This window comes from Mycotypha africana (genome assembly GCF_025528875.1).
Source record: "Mycotypha africana strain NRRL 2978 chromosome Unknown BDF20scaffold_17, whole genome shotgun sequence".
Taxonomy (NCBI): domain Eukaryota; kingdom Fungi; phylum Mucoromycota; class Mucoromycetes; order Mucorales; family Mycotyphaceae; genus Mycotypha; species Mycotypha africana.
In genome coordinates this window covers 145094-161759 of record NW_026515741.1, presented here as the reverse complement: position 1 = coordinate 161759, position 16666 = coordinate 145094, and the positions used below count along the sequence as shown (strand labels likewise).

Genomic DNA, 16666 nt, shown 5'->3' with positions numbered 1-16666 from the left:
TTTTGCCCTCTATTCACAATAAAAGGAAAGGGAGGGGAGGGGGGAAAAGCTAGGCTGCATGAAGAAAAGAAAAACCATGGGTAACGTTTAAAAAGTAAAAAAAAAAAAAAAAAAAAGCTCAAGTTGTACCCAAAAATATGACTTTATAAGGTAGCCGTGGGGTAGTTTATATAAAGCAACATGTCTGAGTGTTACAGCTGGAGATGAATCAAAGGGGCCTAGGGTGACACTCAATGGTGTGCTTTTGTATTGCTTTGTTCGGCAAAAATGAGGTGATTTTTCTACCGTGCCTCCACACCCTACGTTCAACGGCAGGATAGGCGTTGGTTCCTTCCCTTTTTCGTCCATGGGACAAATCAGATCTTTCTAAAGCGTATTTTCCTTTTCCCTCTCTCTCTCTCTCTCTCTCTAGAGAGAACTCATGTAAGAAAACCCTTGGATTGCATTCTTTTTTTTGCATGAGAGACCCAAAAAAAAAAGTTCTTTTTTCCTGCATCAGAGAAAAAAAGTAAGAATTAAAAAATTTAAAAAAAAATGGATCGGCTAATCGTTGGTGTTCTCATCCGTTTTTATATAACAATGAGAAAAAGGACCCTGTTTGTCCCTCAACAGCAAGCCGATTCTATCGTTCCGTTCGATGAACCAGGTACAGTTCATTCAGCGCCGTTTCAATTGCAATTGAAACCTTTTTCATTTCTATGGATCTTGTTCTAGCATACCCTCACATTTTTTTTACTGAAACATTATGTGACTTTTTTTTTGTACAATAAGAACAAGAAAAAAAAAAAGGCTCATCCAAGATCGAGTGATTGGAAAATGGATGAAAGGTATTCATGTCTCTCTTCTTATGAACGACTGTCGTGGTAAAGAATATGTTTCCCCTTTTTTTTCAATTGAAAAGGGGAGAAAGGGGGGAAAGTGTCCATCTTTTTTCTTTTGCAAAAAAGGCAATTTATTTTCCGGATAAATCCGTGCAGTGGAAGGCAAACAAAAAAAGAAAAAAAGAGACAAGGAACAAATCAATCGCAAGCGGGGATTATGTCTAGAAAAAAACTGATTTGGATAGGCTGGAGTTGTGGGGGTGCATAGGCAAAGTCCGTGTCCTTTTTCATTGATTGAAGGTCCGCTTTGATCCCACCTTTTTCTTGAACGGATCGTGGTTTCACTTTTTTCAAATAAAAAGGGCGGGAAGACGCAGAAAAAAGGGTAAAGGAATCCATTGCCCTTTTATTTTTTAAAATTCCCTTTTGTATTCCTTTTGTACCATCCTTTCTCTCACTTCTTCTTTTGAGGGCAAAAAAAGAAAAAAAAAAAACTTTAACTTTTTTATTTTTCCCAAATAACAGTAGAACGAACCAACCAAAAAATAAATAATTAAAATAAATCAGGGAATGAATGATTTCAGTTTCCAACCAAAAGATATGTCAGCAAAAGTGGGTGGATTACTTTACCCAACAGAGCCATCACCTCTCAGTCGTCCTAACAATTTGATGAAATCGTATTCATTTTCACAACCTCAAGACTATGATCAGTGGCGAAGCAATTCTCTGCCCGCCTCCACGCTGTCATTAAATATGCCTACAACCACCACGACGACGACGACGACGAACATGAACATCGCTCCTCTTCAACAGCCATCCTCCTCGTCCTCGTCCTCCGCTTCCTCCAATATGTCGACCTCTGCAGCAGCAGCCGCAGTAGCAGTAGTAGCAGCAGCCGCTACGACGTCGAATAACATGAACAACCCTGCTATCAATCCTGCTTCTTGTGATTTACAAGAAGTCATTCTTTATTATCAATCGCAACCCGAACTTTTACGCCTTATTTTATTGAGCAAGGTGGAAGAAGACAAACGAAAAGCAGAAGAAGCAAAATTACGTGCAAAAGAACTCGACATGTTATTACTTCAGCAGCAACAGCAACAGCAACCACCCCTCATGGGGACACCACAAACACCCGATGCTTCCATCTTGTCTGGCACAACGACGAGTGCGACCACAACGGCCAATGCAGCTACGACAACACCCCCATTACCGTCCTCTGCCAACTATCCTTCCACGCATCCTTTACTAGCCAATACAGCGGCTGCCAATCAGTTTCGTCGTCAAAGTGCGCTTGAAATGTTGATGGACGACAGCGACTGCAATCGACGCGATTCCGCCTTGGGTTCCTCGTTTGATAGTAACGCAAACCCTGATGACACACATCCTGACGATGACCGTCATAACACGGCCACCTCCTTTCTTACCAACCATTCCACCTCGGCCGCTGCTAACCTTCTTTCCATGAGGTAAAAAATTGACCTTTTTTTTTGTTGTTGCTGCTCACACTGTAGAGGACAGAAGGACTCACCCTTTTTTTTTTTTTTTTTTTTTTTTTTGGCTGTCCAGTTTCCCTCCTCAACCTTTATTAAGCTTGCCTACGACAACCACAAGGCATTCACTCCATCCTTTATCTCCTGCTTATACAACGGCGGCCGCTCTTTCTACGAATGCCACGACACCGAACGCCACCACCTCTCCTTATGATCCTACCACGAGCACCGCTACCTCGACTACCCATTTTACTTCCTCCCTTCACAGCATGACATCTCCTTCCTCCTCCACCCCCTCCTCTTCTTCTACTCTGAATCCATCCTCATCACACGATGCCACTTCCAATACGACCCCTCGTCAGCAGCAGCATCATCGTCATGAAAATGGCAGCTACTTTCCTCAACGTCCTCGTCGTCGACGTGAGATGCAGGCCATCTCAAAAATCGTCGAAACCAGGGATTATCCCTACGTGGATGGTTACTTTTGGAAGAACAATGGCAACACCATTCAAAAGAAGACTGGCAACAAGAGTGTCTATTACAAATGCTCCAATAGTGGTAAAGGATGCCCTGTCAACAAGACCGTCACTTGGAAAGAAAATGGTGAATATCTCATCAAATACCGTGGTGAACATCTTCCTGAATGTGGTAAAGTGCAACGCATTGTTGACATGTAATGTCATGAAAAAAAGCAAAAGCAAGCATTGTATTTTTTTTATAATTTATTCTCCATTGTATTTTTATGATCCCAAACGCCAACTACCAAAAAAAAAAAAACAACCCCTCTTTTTGTATTTGTATCTCTATTTTCTGTATTTCTATTTTGTACTTTTACTCTCTTATTCTTGTAATTTTATAGGATGACCTCGTTTTTTCTATTTTTCTGCATTTTTCATTTCTTTTTTTTTCCCCATTAAAAAAAAAAAAAGGAATCTATCAAAACAACCAACGTCTCTCTCTCGTCGATCCTTTTGCACAAGGTTCTTTTTTTTTTTTTTTTTTCTTCTTTTTCTTTTTTTGCCTGAACCCCTTTTTTTAAATGCACAGGGCAATCCACATTGAGGCTTGTTCAATAACCTTATTTTCATTGTCAAAAATGGCATGGTTACCGTTGCCACCCAAAAGTCGACTCCCGTAGCTCTTAGAGTTAGGTTGCCATGGTGCATTGCTGGAAAAATCTTTTTGGTTACACAATCTTGAAAAGGGTCTCTTTTTCAGGTCCGCCGTACTTGACCACCCCTTGGGGGGGGAGGGAAACCACATCACTGTTGGCACGCGTACAAAAAAAAAAAACCCAAAGAGGAGAGGGTGGATCTCTATGCCCAAGCAAAAAAAAAAAAAAAGGTCACCGTCTGTCTTTTGTGCGTACGTAAAGAAAGGCGCCTTTTATCCTCTCCTCAAGTCTCCGCACGACACTCCTTCCCCCCACGTCCATCACCTACCCCAAGCAACGAAGGGCGATAGAAGAGAGAACCCGTTCAAAATGAGCCATCGCTGGCCAATCAAATATCAGATGGGGTAAAAAAAAGTCAACAACCCTTTCTGGTCACACAAAAAGGGGCAGTAATAGGAGAGCAGCCAAAAAAAAAAAAAGGCCCGTCAGCCTATGACATTCGTTCATTTTTTGAAAAATACTGACACAACAGACTAAAAAGTTTTTTTTTCTTTAGCTTTTCTTTTGTTTTTCTGCTTTGATTTCCAACTGTTGTTCTTCTCTTTTTGTCATGTTCGCCACATTAGAACTACCACTAAGAGGTATACTAGAAAAAAATGCAACGTGGGTTCAATGAAAACACAATGAGCTCATGGCATTCGACTTGTGGTTTTTTTGTTTTTTTTTTTCATCGGGTTGGCCATGGTAGATGACAGTAGACATAAACGACTCAAAGTGGGAAGAGCATGTCATCCTTGCCGTATGAAAAAAATCAAGGTACAACGCGTTCTTTAGAGGCATATCAAAAAAAGCATTCAAACTTAGCAAACTACCTTTTTTATTTTTCGTTGGATGTGTATTAGTGTGATGGAAAGCAACCTTGCATGCAGGTACACTTTGTTTAGAAAATATCTTGCCCTGATCCCATGCATGTCTCATTCGTTATTTTTTGGTTTTTTTTTTTTTTTTTTTTTTGTTCAATGCATTTTTTTCTCTCGCGTTTAGTGCAAAGGTACTTGCTCTCTCTCCTTTGATTTCAATAGTGCTTCAGAAAAAAAGAAAGAGACTGACAACCATTCCTATTGATAGCCAGACGTCGTAAATGTATGTATTTGAAAAACCCTGACGAGACCTATATTCGCCTCGATCCTGTGGAAGAAACATTGTCTTCTGCAAATACAATGAGCAATACAGAACCCTCAAGGCGGCAAAGTACGCCTAGTCAACATGGGTTTCAACCACAGCAACCCTCCTCAGCATCCTCAGCATCTTCACCACCAGCATCTTTAGCGTCATCAACACCCCTTTGTTCTCAAACACAGCATCCTCCTCATCATCACCAGCAGCAGCAGCAACAACAACAGCCATCCCACCACAATGCATTCAATGGCATTCCTAAAATCTATGCCACGGATCAGCCAGATCACCTGTTCTCTTCCTCTCCATCACCACAGCAAGCGCAGTTCTCTTCTTCCACCTTGAATGAACCACCCTCCACACGATCCGACAAAATGATTGAGCAGTTGACAGACGGCATTGTTCGTCTTACCTTGAATCCAAATGCAACAGGCACGTCGTCCACGTCGTCAGGAGGGGGAGGATCACTCCATTTGGATCACGAGCATGTCACCCCATGGCCAAGGTATGGCGATATTGTCCGTTGGACGCCTGAACCCCATCTTCCCATTTATTACACCGCTTCCATCGACATGCCCTCGCGAGCCATGCAAGAACAACTCCTCGCCCTCTTTTTTGATGAATGCCAGCACATTTTACCCATCCTCTCACGTACCATGTTTTACGACCAACTCAAAGCCAAAGGTCCCTTGATCACTCCTCTTTTATTGAATAGCATGTATGCTCATGCCGCTCATCACATCCATCAAAACAGTCATCACCACCACCACCACCACCACAGCCGCGACGCCGTGCCGGACGGCGATTTGTTTTACCATCGTGCGCGACGCCTCGTCGACGACTTTCTTGATACCCCACGTATAAGTACAGTCATTGCTTTGCTTTACATGGCTCTTTACGACTGTGATCATATCCCTGCCTCAGGTTCACGTATACGTTCCAGTCGCGCCTGGTTGTACAGCGGCATGGCCATCCGCATGTGTTTTGAATTAGGTCTTCATACCGCCAATTACAGTAGTCAAATGTCGCAATGCGATATCGAGCTGCGAAAACGCGTGCTGTGGACCTGTTTCGTGATGGACAAATTAGAAAGCTGTACCATGGAAAGGCCGTGGATGCTACGCTCCAGTGATATCGCTGTGGACTTTCCACAACCCCTCCCCGAAGACACGCCCAGCGAGCGTCTTGTCTTGGAAGGATTCAATCAACTGTGTCGATTGATGACCTTGGTCGAAAAAGTCATTCATTTCTTTACCCACGATTTGAAAAAGAATCTGAGCTTATGGACCGTGCAAGAAGAAAATCAAATAGTGCACTATCTCGATGCCATTCACCAATGGCGAAACGCCTTGCCACAGGAACTACAGTGGGAAACTTCCCTGCTACACTCCAACGGAGTCATGGCTGCTCCTACTGCTACCACGACCCCTGCCGTCACTACCACCACCACCACCACCACCACCACCACCAACAACAACAACAACCACCCTACGAAAACAAACACCTCATCGTCACCTTCCACCACCACCACCACCACTACCGATGCCATCCCTACAACGGCAGATGCACCATACCCAGATAGGCTGCCTCTACCAGACCAGCCTATGATACCTTCTTCTGCTGTTGTCGTTAATTTACATTTGATTGCCTATGATCTGGAACTCTCCTTGCTCATGTGTTGTCGATACCAAGATGAAGACACTCACCGTGAAAAAAGAAGAACATTAGCCAACACCATCACTCGTATTGTCGCCTTGACCGTCCAGCATCCTCATTTGATGTACAACTTTTCCGTCTCTACCTTTTCCGGTATTTTTGCCGCTTTGACCCACGCCGTAGATTTTGACGATCCGCGACAGGACGTGTCGGCATCCGCCAAAGTGCACTTTAGAAAGAGTCTCGACGATGTTCGTTTAATTGTCGAGAGGATACCTATGCGCGATTTGAGACATTTTGCTCGTCTCGTCGATCTACTGCAGCCTACCATGCCACTCCTCCCCGCCTCGCTACAACAACAACAACAACAACAACAACAACAGCCTTTAGCCTTTGTCTCTTCCAATACAGCACACATGGCCTTCTCGGCCATCACGGACGTGTGTCATCATCTCCATCAGCCGAAAGGCCTCGGAACCACCCCTTCTTCCTCATCCTACCCGCCTCCTCCTTGTCCTCCACCACCCCATCAAGAACCTGCTCAAACCACCCCATCCTCTACTACCTCTTCACCAGGTTATCTCACGCCCGATGGATTGAATTACCAACCAAATCACAATCCCATGATTTCAGGTCAATTTGCTTTTGACTATTATCAACAATTGCCTCACATGCAACAGCAACAGCAACAGCAACAGTCTTCCTCCTCCACCACACTCTCCCATTATCCCTCCACCTCTCTTCATACGCATGCCAATCTATGCTCTCCTTCCTCTCCCTCTTCCGCCTTTTCCTCTGCCGCTGCTGCTGTCGCTGCTGCTGCTGCCGCTGTCGGTGCTGTCGATACTTCCACTGCCTTTACTTCTTCCTCATCTGTTGTCACCACTCCTTTACCTTCGGTTTTGTCCAGTCAAAGTACCACCAGTCATGGTTCAGGTGGCGATCATCCTGGTACGGGTACCGCCGCCGCCGCCGCAGCGACCACGGGTCATAGCAGAAGTAGCATCGAGCCTGCAGATTATACCTTTGAATTGATATCTGTAGCTGATGAATGGGCAAGATCACTCATGTATCAATAGACATCCCCCCCGGGGCGACGATCTTTTGACGATAGAACAATAGATGATTTTGAGTCATTTACCCTTGATGTATAAATAAATAAAAAAAAAAAAAAAAACCTGCTCTTTTGTTGTTGTTGACAGGCATGTTTGTTTCATGATGCGAATGGGAAAAATAAACCCCCCCCCCTTTGGGCTGTTTTGATAGAGTCATTGTACCTTTTGTTGACATGTTGAAGGGGGTTCCCGCCCCCCTTAGCTGAGCCTCTTTCACTAACCAACCGACAAAGGCTAGCTTGCCCTTTTTACTTTTCCTTTTTCTTTTTCTCTCTCTCACATTCATCCCATGACAGAATACTTTGACGCCTCTTCTAGCTCTCTTTTCGCTTCCACAGAGGAACCCCATCGACAAAAAAGCACTCTCTTGGTCGATACCAGTATCGCCCGTCGCTCACAAAAGCGTAAAGCTTCCTTTATCGAAAACGACACGGACGAGCCGATCGAAGCAAGCCGTCCTCTTGGCTCTACGACTGACGCATCGACCCTTTTAAATACTTTTTCAGAGCGTCCAAAGCATGTTCATTTTCATTTTACCAACACTTCACCAATGCCCACACCGAAACCACCCAGCCTACCACCACCCACGCAAGAACAGAGTCGTCGTTTTCGTTTGATAAAAGATGAAAGCCATCCTCTTACTGTAGCCTCCAACGGGTCATCCTCATCAGCAGCAGCAGCAGCACCGACAGCGGCAGCAGCAGCAGCGACAGCAGCAACACCACCAGCAGCAACACCAGAAACAACCACCCAACGGGATACATTCGCAAAACTGTACGCCTCCACCTTCTCCACCCCTTCCACTCATAGACATGCCGTCGCGGCTGCACTACGGAGGCGATCTTCTCCTTCCTTTATCCGTACCGCTACTACGACCGCTGCCAGTGGCACGAACGACCCCTCAGCCTCACGCACCGTACCCTCCCATCCAAGAGCCGCGTCTTTTTCTGTCGCTCAGCCAAGCGACTACTACCACGAGTCGAACAGCAGAAGCTCCTCTTTTACGCCGGACGTAAAGAAGGATCATCTGCCTCCACGTTTCCTTCATCACCACCGAGACAGTTTTTTCTTCTTATCTGAAACTCGCCCTACCTCCACAGCCACCCCACCCTCCCCCAGAGTCGTCGTGGGTCCGAGATTCACGATCTACGATTGGCAAACACTCGAAAGATTTTATATAGGTGCTCAACGAGATATTGACGCCGCGGCTCGCTTGTTTTACAACTATGTCTCGCTTTTACGCACCCCTCACCCCCACCCACCCACACCCACGACACAAGTGCCCATGGATGAGCCAGAAAAGGAGGAAAATCCATGGCCCTTGGAAACCATCCGTTGGCGATGTCAATGCTTGGATACTTTTTCTAGATATAAAGCGGGTTATTTACCCGGTTTCAACAACCATAAACGACAAAGAGTCCTTCCCTAGAGGGAGAAAGGATACTCTTTTTTTTTTCCCCTTATAAAATGGAATAAAAGAAGAGGACATGGGGGGTCTCCCTGGGGGAGAGCCATGGATTGTTTATTCAAACTTTTTTTAAAATAAAAAGAAAAGGATGCAGTGAGAATGAAGGAGGATCAGTCATCGTCTTGAGCTGTTTTCGTGCAGAAAGGACTGACAGGGTAAATGTTGATGATGGGGGGAGACCTTGTGTTGTTGACTTGAATTCGAACCGTGATGCTAGAAAACATGCCAAGTTGTTGCCTGCAAGTGGCTTCCTCGAGTACCACCGGTGGAATCAGATCGGCTTCGTGAACGACCGATGCAGGCTTTGCTTCTTTGAGTGTCAGTGCTTGTAAACTATCCTCAATGTCTGTTTCATCCGCATCGTCAGCGTCAGCGTCAGCGTCAGAGTCAGAGTCAGAGTCAGAATAATCATCCACAAGACGGGCAGCACCGTATATTTTCTCTTCGTTGTGCATCGTGACAGGGACATCGCGTTGCCAGAAGAGATCGAGGGCGAGTGTGGTTTTATCAAAATGACTTTTACTGAGTGGCAAACCCTCCAGTAGCACTTTCTTTTCAAGACCGTACTCTGGCACGTAAATCTCATAATGCTTCTTGGCCACCGCAATCACCACCGCTTTCGTGAAATGGTGTCCTTCAGTGGCTTCTTTGCGATTCAGGTAATGGCTGAGGAACAAGAGAATACTACGGTCTTGGGCACTTCGCGCTCCATCTTTTTTCGAGTTGCAATGGAAAGCCGTCTTTTGCACAAATTTCTTTCCATACGGTGAATGTGCTATTCGCAAAAGGATAAAAGTCTTTCCGGTCAGAGAAAAGAATTTGCTTCATCAGCCTCGTTTTTTAAGTTTACCTTTTTGATGCGATGGAAGAGCACTCTCTAGCATACGGTGAACAATCACATCGGCATAGCGACGAATCGGTGAGGTAAAGTGGGTATATAAAGGCTCGTTGAGAGCATAGTGTCGATATTTCTCTCGGCTGAGCGAACCTGCGCAGAAATACTTTGCTTTTTGCATGGTACGGATAGCCAACACGAGCATGACATCTCGAATATCTTGATTTTGGATCTTGTCAAAGGAGGCTTGGAGTGACCCTGCCGTACTTCCATCAAAGTCAAGCCCCAACACATGGGTAATTTTCAAAAAGTTATTCTATAGGGTACAATGGAGGCAGCATGATGCCCATCAGCATACGGGGCCATCGTCTATTTTCCTTTCCCGAAAAAAAAATAAATCTTTTTTACCATTCTTCTTTCAATAGGCTCTTGATGTCTTCTTAGCAAGGCTTCGTCAGGGAAAGCTTCAGCAATTTTTTGGGCCACACTAATGTTGGCACACAGCATAAACTCTTCAATCATTCGATTGGCTTCTTTGGCCTCGAATGGACGGACGGAAATAGGTTCACCACGTTCGTCAAGCTCGAATTGAAGTTTCACCGAGTTCATCGATAGCGATCCGTTTTCGTAACGACGCTTTCTCATGGCCATGGACATTTGCTGAAGGGTGCGGATATCATGGTAGACGTCAGACACGTTGTGACCATCATGGATCATCGTATCGGCATCCAATTCACCTCCTTCAATCACGCGTTGAGCATCTTCATAGGCTAATTTAGCACACGATCTATAGTATCAAAGAAAAGAGATTCAGCCTTTCTTGCTCTCTCTCTCTCACACCCCCTTCTCTTCAAGGACACTACACTTACTTGATGATTGTCTTTCCAAACCATGTGTCGTCGACAGGTTTTCCTTCTTTGTCCATTTTCCAAATCACAGAAAAAGCCAATCTTTCCACACCTGGATTCAAGCTGCACAGTTCCTCACACAAAAGGGGCGGCAACATGGGTATCACATCGTCGACCAAGTAGGTACTGGTGGCTCTTCGACGCGCCTCTGTATCCAAGACAGTCCCCTTTTTCACAAAAAAGGACACATCGGCAATATGGACACCTACCTCGTAACATCCATCGGACAATGCTTTGATGTGGAGTGCATCGTCCAGATCTTTGGCTGTCTTGGGATCAATGGAAAAGACGCGTTCGTGACGCAAATCACGTCTCGTCTTGTACTGTTGAGCAGGGATGGTCCAGGGTGTTTCAGGCAAACACTTGAGTGCTAGAGGACTGAAAGGTGAGACAATCACACAACTGTCGCTGAGGAGGGCATATTTCTCGGTCATCAAGTCACCCAAGGGCCCTAATTCTTTCACGAATCGGCCGATCGGGTTTCTGTCGGTAATTTGCCAACGGCGCAATTCCACTTCAAAAAGATGGGAAGTAAAGTAGTCTTCGTTTTCGAGTAGTGTGTCGGGAATGTCGTTGTATTTGAGCATAAAGAGAGGAATACGTTTGTCTGACGGTTTGAACCAAGCGTAACGTAACGGTCTTGTGAGCGCAGTGCCTTGGCGAGGGGCTTCCGTAGGATGACTCTCTGAAGAGACAGGAGTGTTGGCGGTTGTTGTTGTTGTTGTTGTTGTACTCGGTGATTCTGCTTCAAGAGACGGAACAGCAGCTGGATCGCTGTTACTGGTGTTACCATCGTCCTCGTCCTCGTCGTTCTTTTCTTCAGTATCCATTTTCAAATCAGCATTGGGTTCATCCGGTTTCAAACGCTTTTTACCTATATTGACAACGATGGTTCTTTTGACATAATAGGACAGATAAGCATCGAGAGAGTGGAGAGGATGATGCACGAACGCATGTCTCTTTTTGTAAAAGGATGACTTACCCAGAGTAGGTAATGTTGGGTGATCGTTCAATGATACCCACCACTCTTCCACAATATTTAGGTTTATGACCCTCTTCATCGTCATCGTCATCGTCATCGTCATCGTCATTGTCGTCGTCTTCTGCATCATTGTCGACACTGACCTCATTCTCGTCCGTGTTGTCATTCGAGGGTAGTAATTCATCCTCGTCATCATCAGGGGTGTCTTGTTTTTGGAGAAGAGCTTCCTTTTCCGCTGCGTCCTGTTCTCTCATCTTTTTCCTCAATTCGAAGCGTTCCATCTCCCTCACCCGTCTTTCCTCCCAAATCTCGTCGACATTGTCCAACAATTCCACAGCCACCATATCGCCGTCTAACGCACGATTACGGTTCTTGGCACCACTGATATAGATATCATGGTCAAGATCCTCCGAAGTAACATAGGCATCCATGGGATTGCGTACAAGACGTAGCACGCCTTTGATGTAGGTTTTGTTGAGCAAGCCACGTTCGATCACGTCAGGATGAAGGAAACGAGAAAAGAGTTCTTTACGGCCGGCGCCATTACGGTCGTCTGGGTGACAGTAATGGTCCTCTCTTTCTTTTTGGGATCGCTGCTGATCAGAACGCCAAGAAGTAGGGTGGTTCGTTTCATTTTCATTCGGATGACGCTGACGTGTGGGATGGAGGAAGCGGCTGTTTCCTTGCTGCAACGGACGATGATGCCGTTGACGCGTGTGATCCGTCGTGTCCATACTACGTGTCGTTGCCGTGGTGGTAGCTGAGTTGGGTGAGGAGGATTCGGGTGTCTGCCAGTGTGCTACGTAGTACCATAGAAATGTGCCATTTTAGCTACACAAGGTTTTTTACGATGGGTATGTATCTCAATGAAGAGCGTCTCTCTCTCTATTCCTATGCCTACTACTACTATTAAAAAAAGCTGAGCTAACCTGAACTATGATCGCTGGAGGTCGCTACCGCCATGGCAGACAATTTTTTTCTCTCCCAATATTGTCGTTTCGCCTCTTCTTCTGCTTGTAAGCTTTCGGCATATTCTGCCCATGTGGATGAATGGCTTTTGACCGGTGAGACCGCTCGTTCAAGCCTTGCTTGAACAGGTGGTGGTTCGTCTTGCACAAGTGGTTCGTTGACGTGTCGTTGTGATGGTAAGGGGGAAGGCACACACCTTGTTGACCTATCGAATGGATCATTGTCCTCCTCTGTTGCCATCATTTTAGGTTGCTGTGGGTTGCCCTCCTGATGTAAAAGATGATGGCTCTTTCCCTTGGGGTACGTGTGCGAGCGAGGAGTGTCTTCCTTTCGATCATCACCTGCTGTGGAGGGTCGGACGGCAGCGGCTGATCTTCTGTCGTCCTCCTGCTTATTCGGTGAAAAAGGGGTCGTCGGAACATGACTTTGCACTCGTAGAGGAGGATCATTCGCAGAGAAGGAGTCGTTGGATGGGGGATACAGTGATGTGCTCTGAGGGAAGCCATGCCCCGGTAGTCTCACCAAAGGAAATCCTCTTTTTGGAGGACTCGAAGGGGGTGGTGGTTCAAGCACCTGCGTGTTGGAATTGATATTTCTGATGGGCTTAAAGATACCGTTTCCTTGATGAGGACTATTTAAATAGTCAGGAGAATGAAGAGCTGCCTGTGAAAAAAGTCCACTGTTCATTCTACGGGCGTCGTTGTCGTTGTCATTGCTAGGGACTTTTTTACGGGATCGCCAATTGTCCGATTCATCCGCCTGAGATCGCTGCCGCTGATTATGCTAAACACATTTTGGAAAATGAACTTGTTAAAATGATTTCAAAAAGCTCTCTCTATTCTGCGAAAGCTTTTTCTCTATTTTTTTACATTAGGGTTGTTTCTTGAATAATTAGGCGTCATGGCCAATGCAAGAAATGAAGGAAGGAACAGAAAAAAAAGAAAAGACAAAATAATGGGACTGGACAAAAAAGGCAAATGCTCGTAACAAGTTCATGAAGCAAAACATAAAATTCCGCCGCCCTTTAAAAAAAGGGGGGGGGGAGTGCGGAGGCGCGTGAGGGCCAACCGACACACACTCGATTCAATTTATTTTTTGCATGAATAAAGAAGTGAATACAGAAGGCATGGCATCCCAATTATTGTCTCTATTCGATGCCAAATTCCAATAAAAAGTGCCAAAAGCTGATGTGTTTTCGTTGGATGATGCTTCACACACGATCCGAGAGGCGCCAAGCAGAAGATGCGATTTTTCTCTTTCCGCTTGATGCAGTGCTTGCAAATGCTGATCTGGAGCAAACAACAGCTGATCCAATGTCTCAATGGCTCGCTTTCGAGACTCTTCTATCGACCAAATGTTGGTTGAGTTCCATTCACGTTCATCTGTCGGCCGGATGCCTTGTCTTTTCTTGGGAGGACGACGGGTGTTTTGCATTTGGTGCAAAGAGCGTGACATGGCCAATGCGGTTTGAAGCTCCTCATCCTCTTTGTCCATGGCTTTCGAAGCTTGCGAGGTGAAGCAGGCCTGTTTGTGTAGAATGACAGTATCATCAAAATCAAGGTCTGTTGCGTCATAAGGATCATTGCTCCACTGAGGTGGTAGAGAGGCTTTTAATTGATGCTGTGGCATGGCTTTTGTCATCGTTGACGGCTGTTGCTCTGGTGGAGGAGGGGGTATAGGATCGGGTAGAGTGGGTCCATGTCCCCATCGGATCCATTGACATCTTCTTACTAAATGGCTGGCCTCTATGTTGTGTTGTTTTGCACATTGCTTGATATGCATGAGTTTCTGTTGGACCGTCTTGTTTTGCAAAAGACGCATTTCATGACAGACAGGACATATCTTTAAGGTTTGTAGAAAGGCATGTGTTTGACCTGCCAATGCGTCCTCGTTTGTTTTGGCTACATCGACGATCGCCGTCTGTTCATCAAGACAACGGTTCAAATGAACGAGACGCTGTGGTGCTTTATAATGAGACAAATTTTGCTGACAGAAAAAACAAACGCTCCATTCAAGAACCCTCTCATCGGATGTGGATGCTTTTGTGTCGTTCGTCTCCTCATGGAGATGGGAGAGACATTTTTCAACATGTCGCTGGCGAAAAAAGGTATGTTTCATGTGCGACAGGTCCTCATGACAGATAAAGCAATGGTATGTTTCCGAACAAGCTGTATCTGGGGTCTCTTTTTTCGGGTGGGTATCAAACTTGTCTTCCGTCAATGATGTATGTAACAAAAGGCTTTTCTTCTCTGATGTGTATTTTCCAGTTCCGTACGCTGCGTGCTGTGAGTCTAACGGCTCCTGTTGCGTAGGTATATCGAGGCACAGGTTATCAGGCGATGCCTGCTTTATCTCTGTCCGATGGATCACTTTGCTAAGCTGCTCAAGGCAAGAAGCGTGTGTTTTTGAAACATCACATGGGTCTTCTTTTTTGCATTCCATCGATAGCTCTGCCTGTGGTTGGGTATTCTTCTGCCATGGTTCAGTTTTGACGAGCTGCGTCTGCGTTGACGACTGAGACGATGGCGAATGGTGTGAAGCAGACACACTACCGCTGCGGGATCGTGACAAGGACAATAAGGATGACGACGACTTTTGTTTCTTCTTTGTAAACACTTGTGAATCTAAGCTCAAGTTTTCATCATTTTCGAATAATCTTTTCAACATTCGGCTACATAGAATAGAGGTGGGGTCGAACGAGGAATGAAAAAGGGCACACAAGCCAAAATGAAAACAAAAAAAAAAAAAAAAAAAAAAAAGGAAAATTTTGATTGGGAGATTCCACCAAAAAATTCTGAGGTCCGATTAAAAAAGTTGGCTGCTTTCAAAGTTGTCCGGTTGGGCCAAGCAACAGCAATGGGAGAGGGCAGAGGGAAGAAAGAGTAAACAAAGGCTGTCATTCGATCCTATTCTTCCTCTTTTCCTTGACACATCAAGAAGATCTTCAGCAACCATGGTCAAGTTCATCAAGGCTGGCAAAGTAATGTATCAGCTCGATGGATGTAGAACGAAAACGGATGGATTGATGCATCATGGATGGGAAGAACTGACTTTTTTTTTTTTTTTTTTCCTCTTCCATTAGGTTGTCGTTATTTTGAATGGTCGTTACGCCGGTAAGAAGGCCGTTGTCGTCCGTAGTATGTATTCAATGCCAAGTTTGGTTTTTTTTTTTATTATTTGTGTCATAAGTGATGTTTTCGACAGAATTTCGAGGAACCGAGAGAGTGCATCCACAACAACAATAACAATAACAATAACAACAACAACAACGACAATATTGTTTGGCTTCCAATGCGAGCCGTCTATTCTTCAACTGTATACCATCTTGCCATTATTTGTTCTTGAATCACAACCATCATGAAAGCTTTCAGTGAAAGGCATCATGGTGAGCAACACCGTTTGTGCCCGTCATTACAGATTGGACATTAGCATTAGTGTGTTTCAGCGATAAAGCACAAGATGGTCCTCGCACTCATCGGATGAGACATTGATCAACAGCAGTTTTGTGAATGCACCATCTTTTGTTTCCTTGGAACTTTGTCCAAAGCGTGTTCATGATGATGTGATGGGACGCTAACGCACTTGTTGAACCATGCTAGATCACGATGAAGGTACCAAGGATAGACCTTATGGTTATGCCGTCGTTGCTGGTATCGAACGTACTCCTCTCAAGGTCACCAAGGCCATGAACAAGAAGAAGGTTGCCAAGCGCTCCAAGGTCAAGCCTTTTGTCAAGATTGTCAACTACAACCACATGATGCCCACTCGGTAAGCGATTTAAAGTGGAATAGATCGAATGGAATGTAGTGTGTGATGGCTCATACTTTTTGTCCTATCCCAATTAGTTATGGTTTGGAATTAGAACAAATCAAGGGTACCATCTCTGCTGAAACCTTCAAGGAACCCACTCAACGTGAAGAAGCCAAGAAGGTCATCAAGAAGCTCTTTGAAGAACGTTACCAAACCGGTAAGAACAAGTGGTTCTTCAGCAAGCTCAGATTCTAAATTGTGTGGAAGTACTATTTCTATTCTTTTATCTTGAAATAAAAAACGAAACCCGTTGATATCTACATGTTTTTATGAATCATCTCAAAAATATCAGGTATCCATGATTGGGTGGAGCAGGGAA

The 16666-nt window shown here is 45.1% G+C and overlaps 6 protein-coding genes across 6 annotated transcripts; 4 read left to right on the top strand and 2 right to left on the bottom strand.

Annotated features, from left to right (window-relative positions):
• Window positions 1-1670: 1670 nt before the first annotated feature.
• BDF20DRAFT_840350 (uncharacterized protein) lies at window positions 1671-2991 on the top strand (the record flags this gene model as incomplete). The annotated part of the gene is made up of 2 exons (XM_053079377.1): window positions 1671-2290; window positions 2391-2991. The coding sequence occupies 2 exons, from the start codon at window positions 1671-1673 to the stop codon at window positions 2989-2991; spliced, it is 1221 nt and encodes a 406-aa protein (XP_052930886.1).
• Window positions 2992-4169: 1178 nt separating this feature from the next.
• On the top strand, window positions 4170-7339 carry BDF20DRAFT_840349 (fungal-specific transcription factor domain-containing protein; the record flags this gene model as incomplete). Its single annotated transcript, XM_053079376.1, has 3 exons — window positions 4170-4244; window positions 4473-4479; window positions 4557-7339. 3 exons carry the CDS (start codon window positions 4170-4172, stop codon window positions 7337-7339), a joined length of 2865 nt encoding a protein of 954 aa, XP_052930885.1.
• A 95-nt stretch (window positions 7340-7434) lies between these two features.
• On the top strand, window positions 7435-8826 carry BDF20DRAFT_239163 (uncharacterized protein). Its single transcript, XM_053074985.1, has one exon. The coding sequence runs from the start codon at window positions 7665-7667 to the stop codon at window positions 8802-8804; it is 1140 nt and encodes a 379-aa protein (XP_052930884.1). The 5' UTR covers window positions 7435-7664; the 3' UTR covers window positions 8805-8826.
• Window position 8827: 1 nt separating this feature from the next.
• BDF20DRAFT_239344 (uncharacterized protein) lies at window positions 8828-12580 on the bottom strand. Its single transcript, XM_053074986.1, has 6 exons — window positions 12421-12580; window positions 11569-12337; window positions 10548-11480; window positions 10087-10465; window positions 9694-9994; window positions 8828-9618 (listed from the first exon to the last, which is right to left on the bottom strand). The coding sequence occupies exons 2-6, from the start codon at window positions 12300-12302 to the stop codon at window positions 8954-8956; spliced, it is 3012 nt and encodes a 1003-aa protein (XP_052930883.1). The 5' UTR covers window positions 12303-12337; window positions 12421-12580; the 3' UTR covers window positions 8828-8953.
• Window positions 12581-13514: 934 nt separating this feature from the next.
• BDF20DRAFT_901519 (uncharacterized protein) lies at window positions 13515-15259 on the bottom strand. The gene has a single exon (XM_053082809.1). It carries the CDS (start codon window positions 15202-15204, stop codon window positions 13621-13623), a length of 1584 nt encoding a protein of 527 aa, XP_052930882.1. The 5' UTR covers window positions 15205-15259; the 3' UTR covers window positions 13515-13620.
• An 85-nt stretch (window positions 15260-15344) lies between these two features.
• Window positions 15345-16664, top strand: BDF20DRAFT_965950 (ribosomal L27e protein family-domain-containing protein). Its single transcript, XM_053084972.1, has 4 exons — window positions 15345-15517; window positions 15620-15674; window positions 16137-16305; window positions 16383-16664. Exons 1-4 carry the CDS (start codon window positions 15491-15493, stop codon window positions 16540-16542), a joined length of 411 nt encoding a protein of 136 aa, XP_052930881.1. The 5' UTR covers window positions 15345-15490; the 3' UTR covers window positions 16543-16664.
• The last annotated feature ends 2 nt before the right edge of the window (window positions 16665-16666 follow it).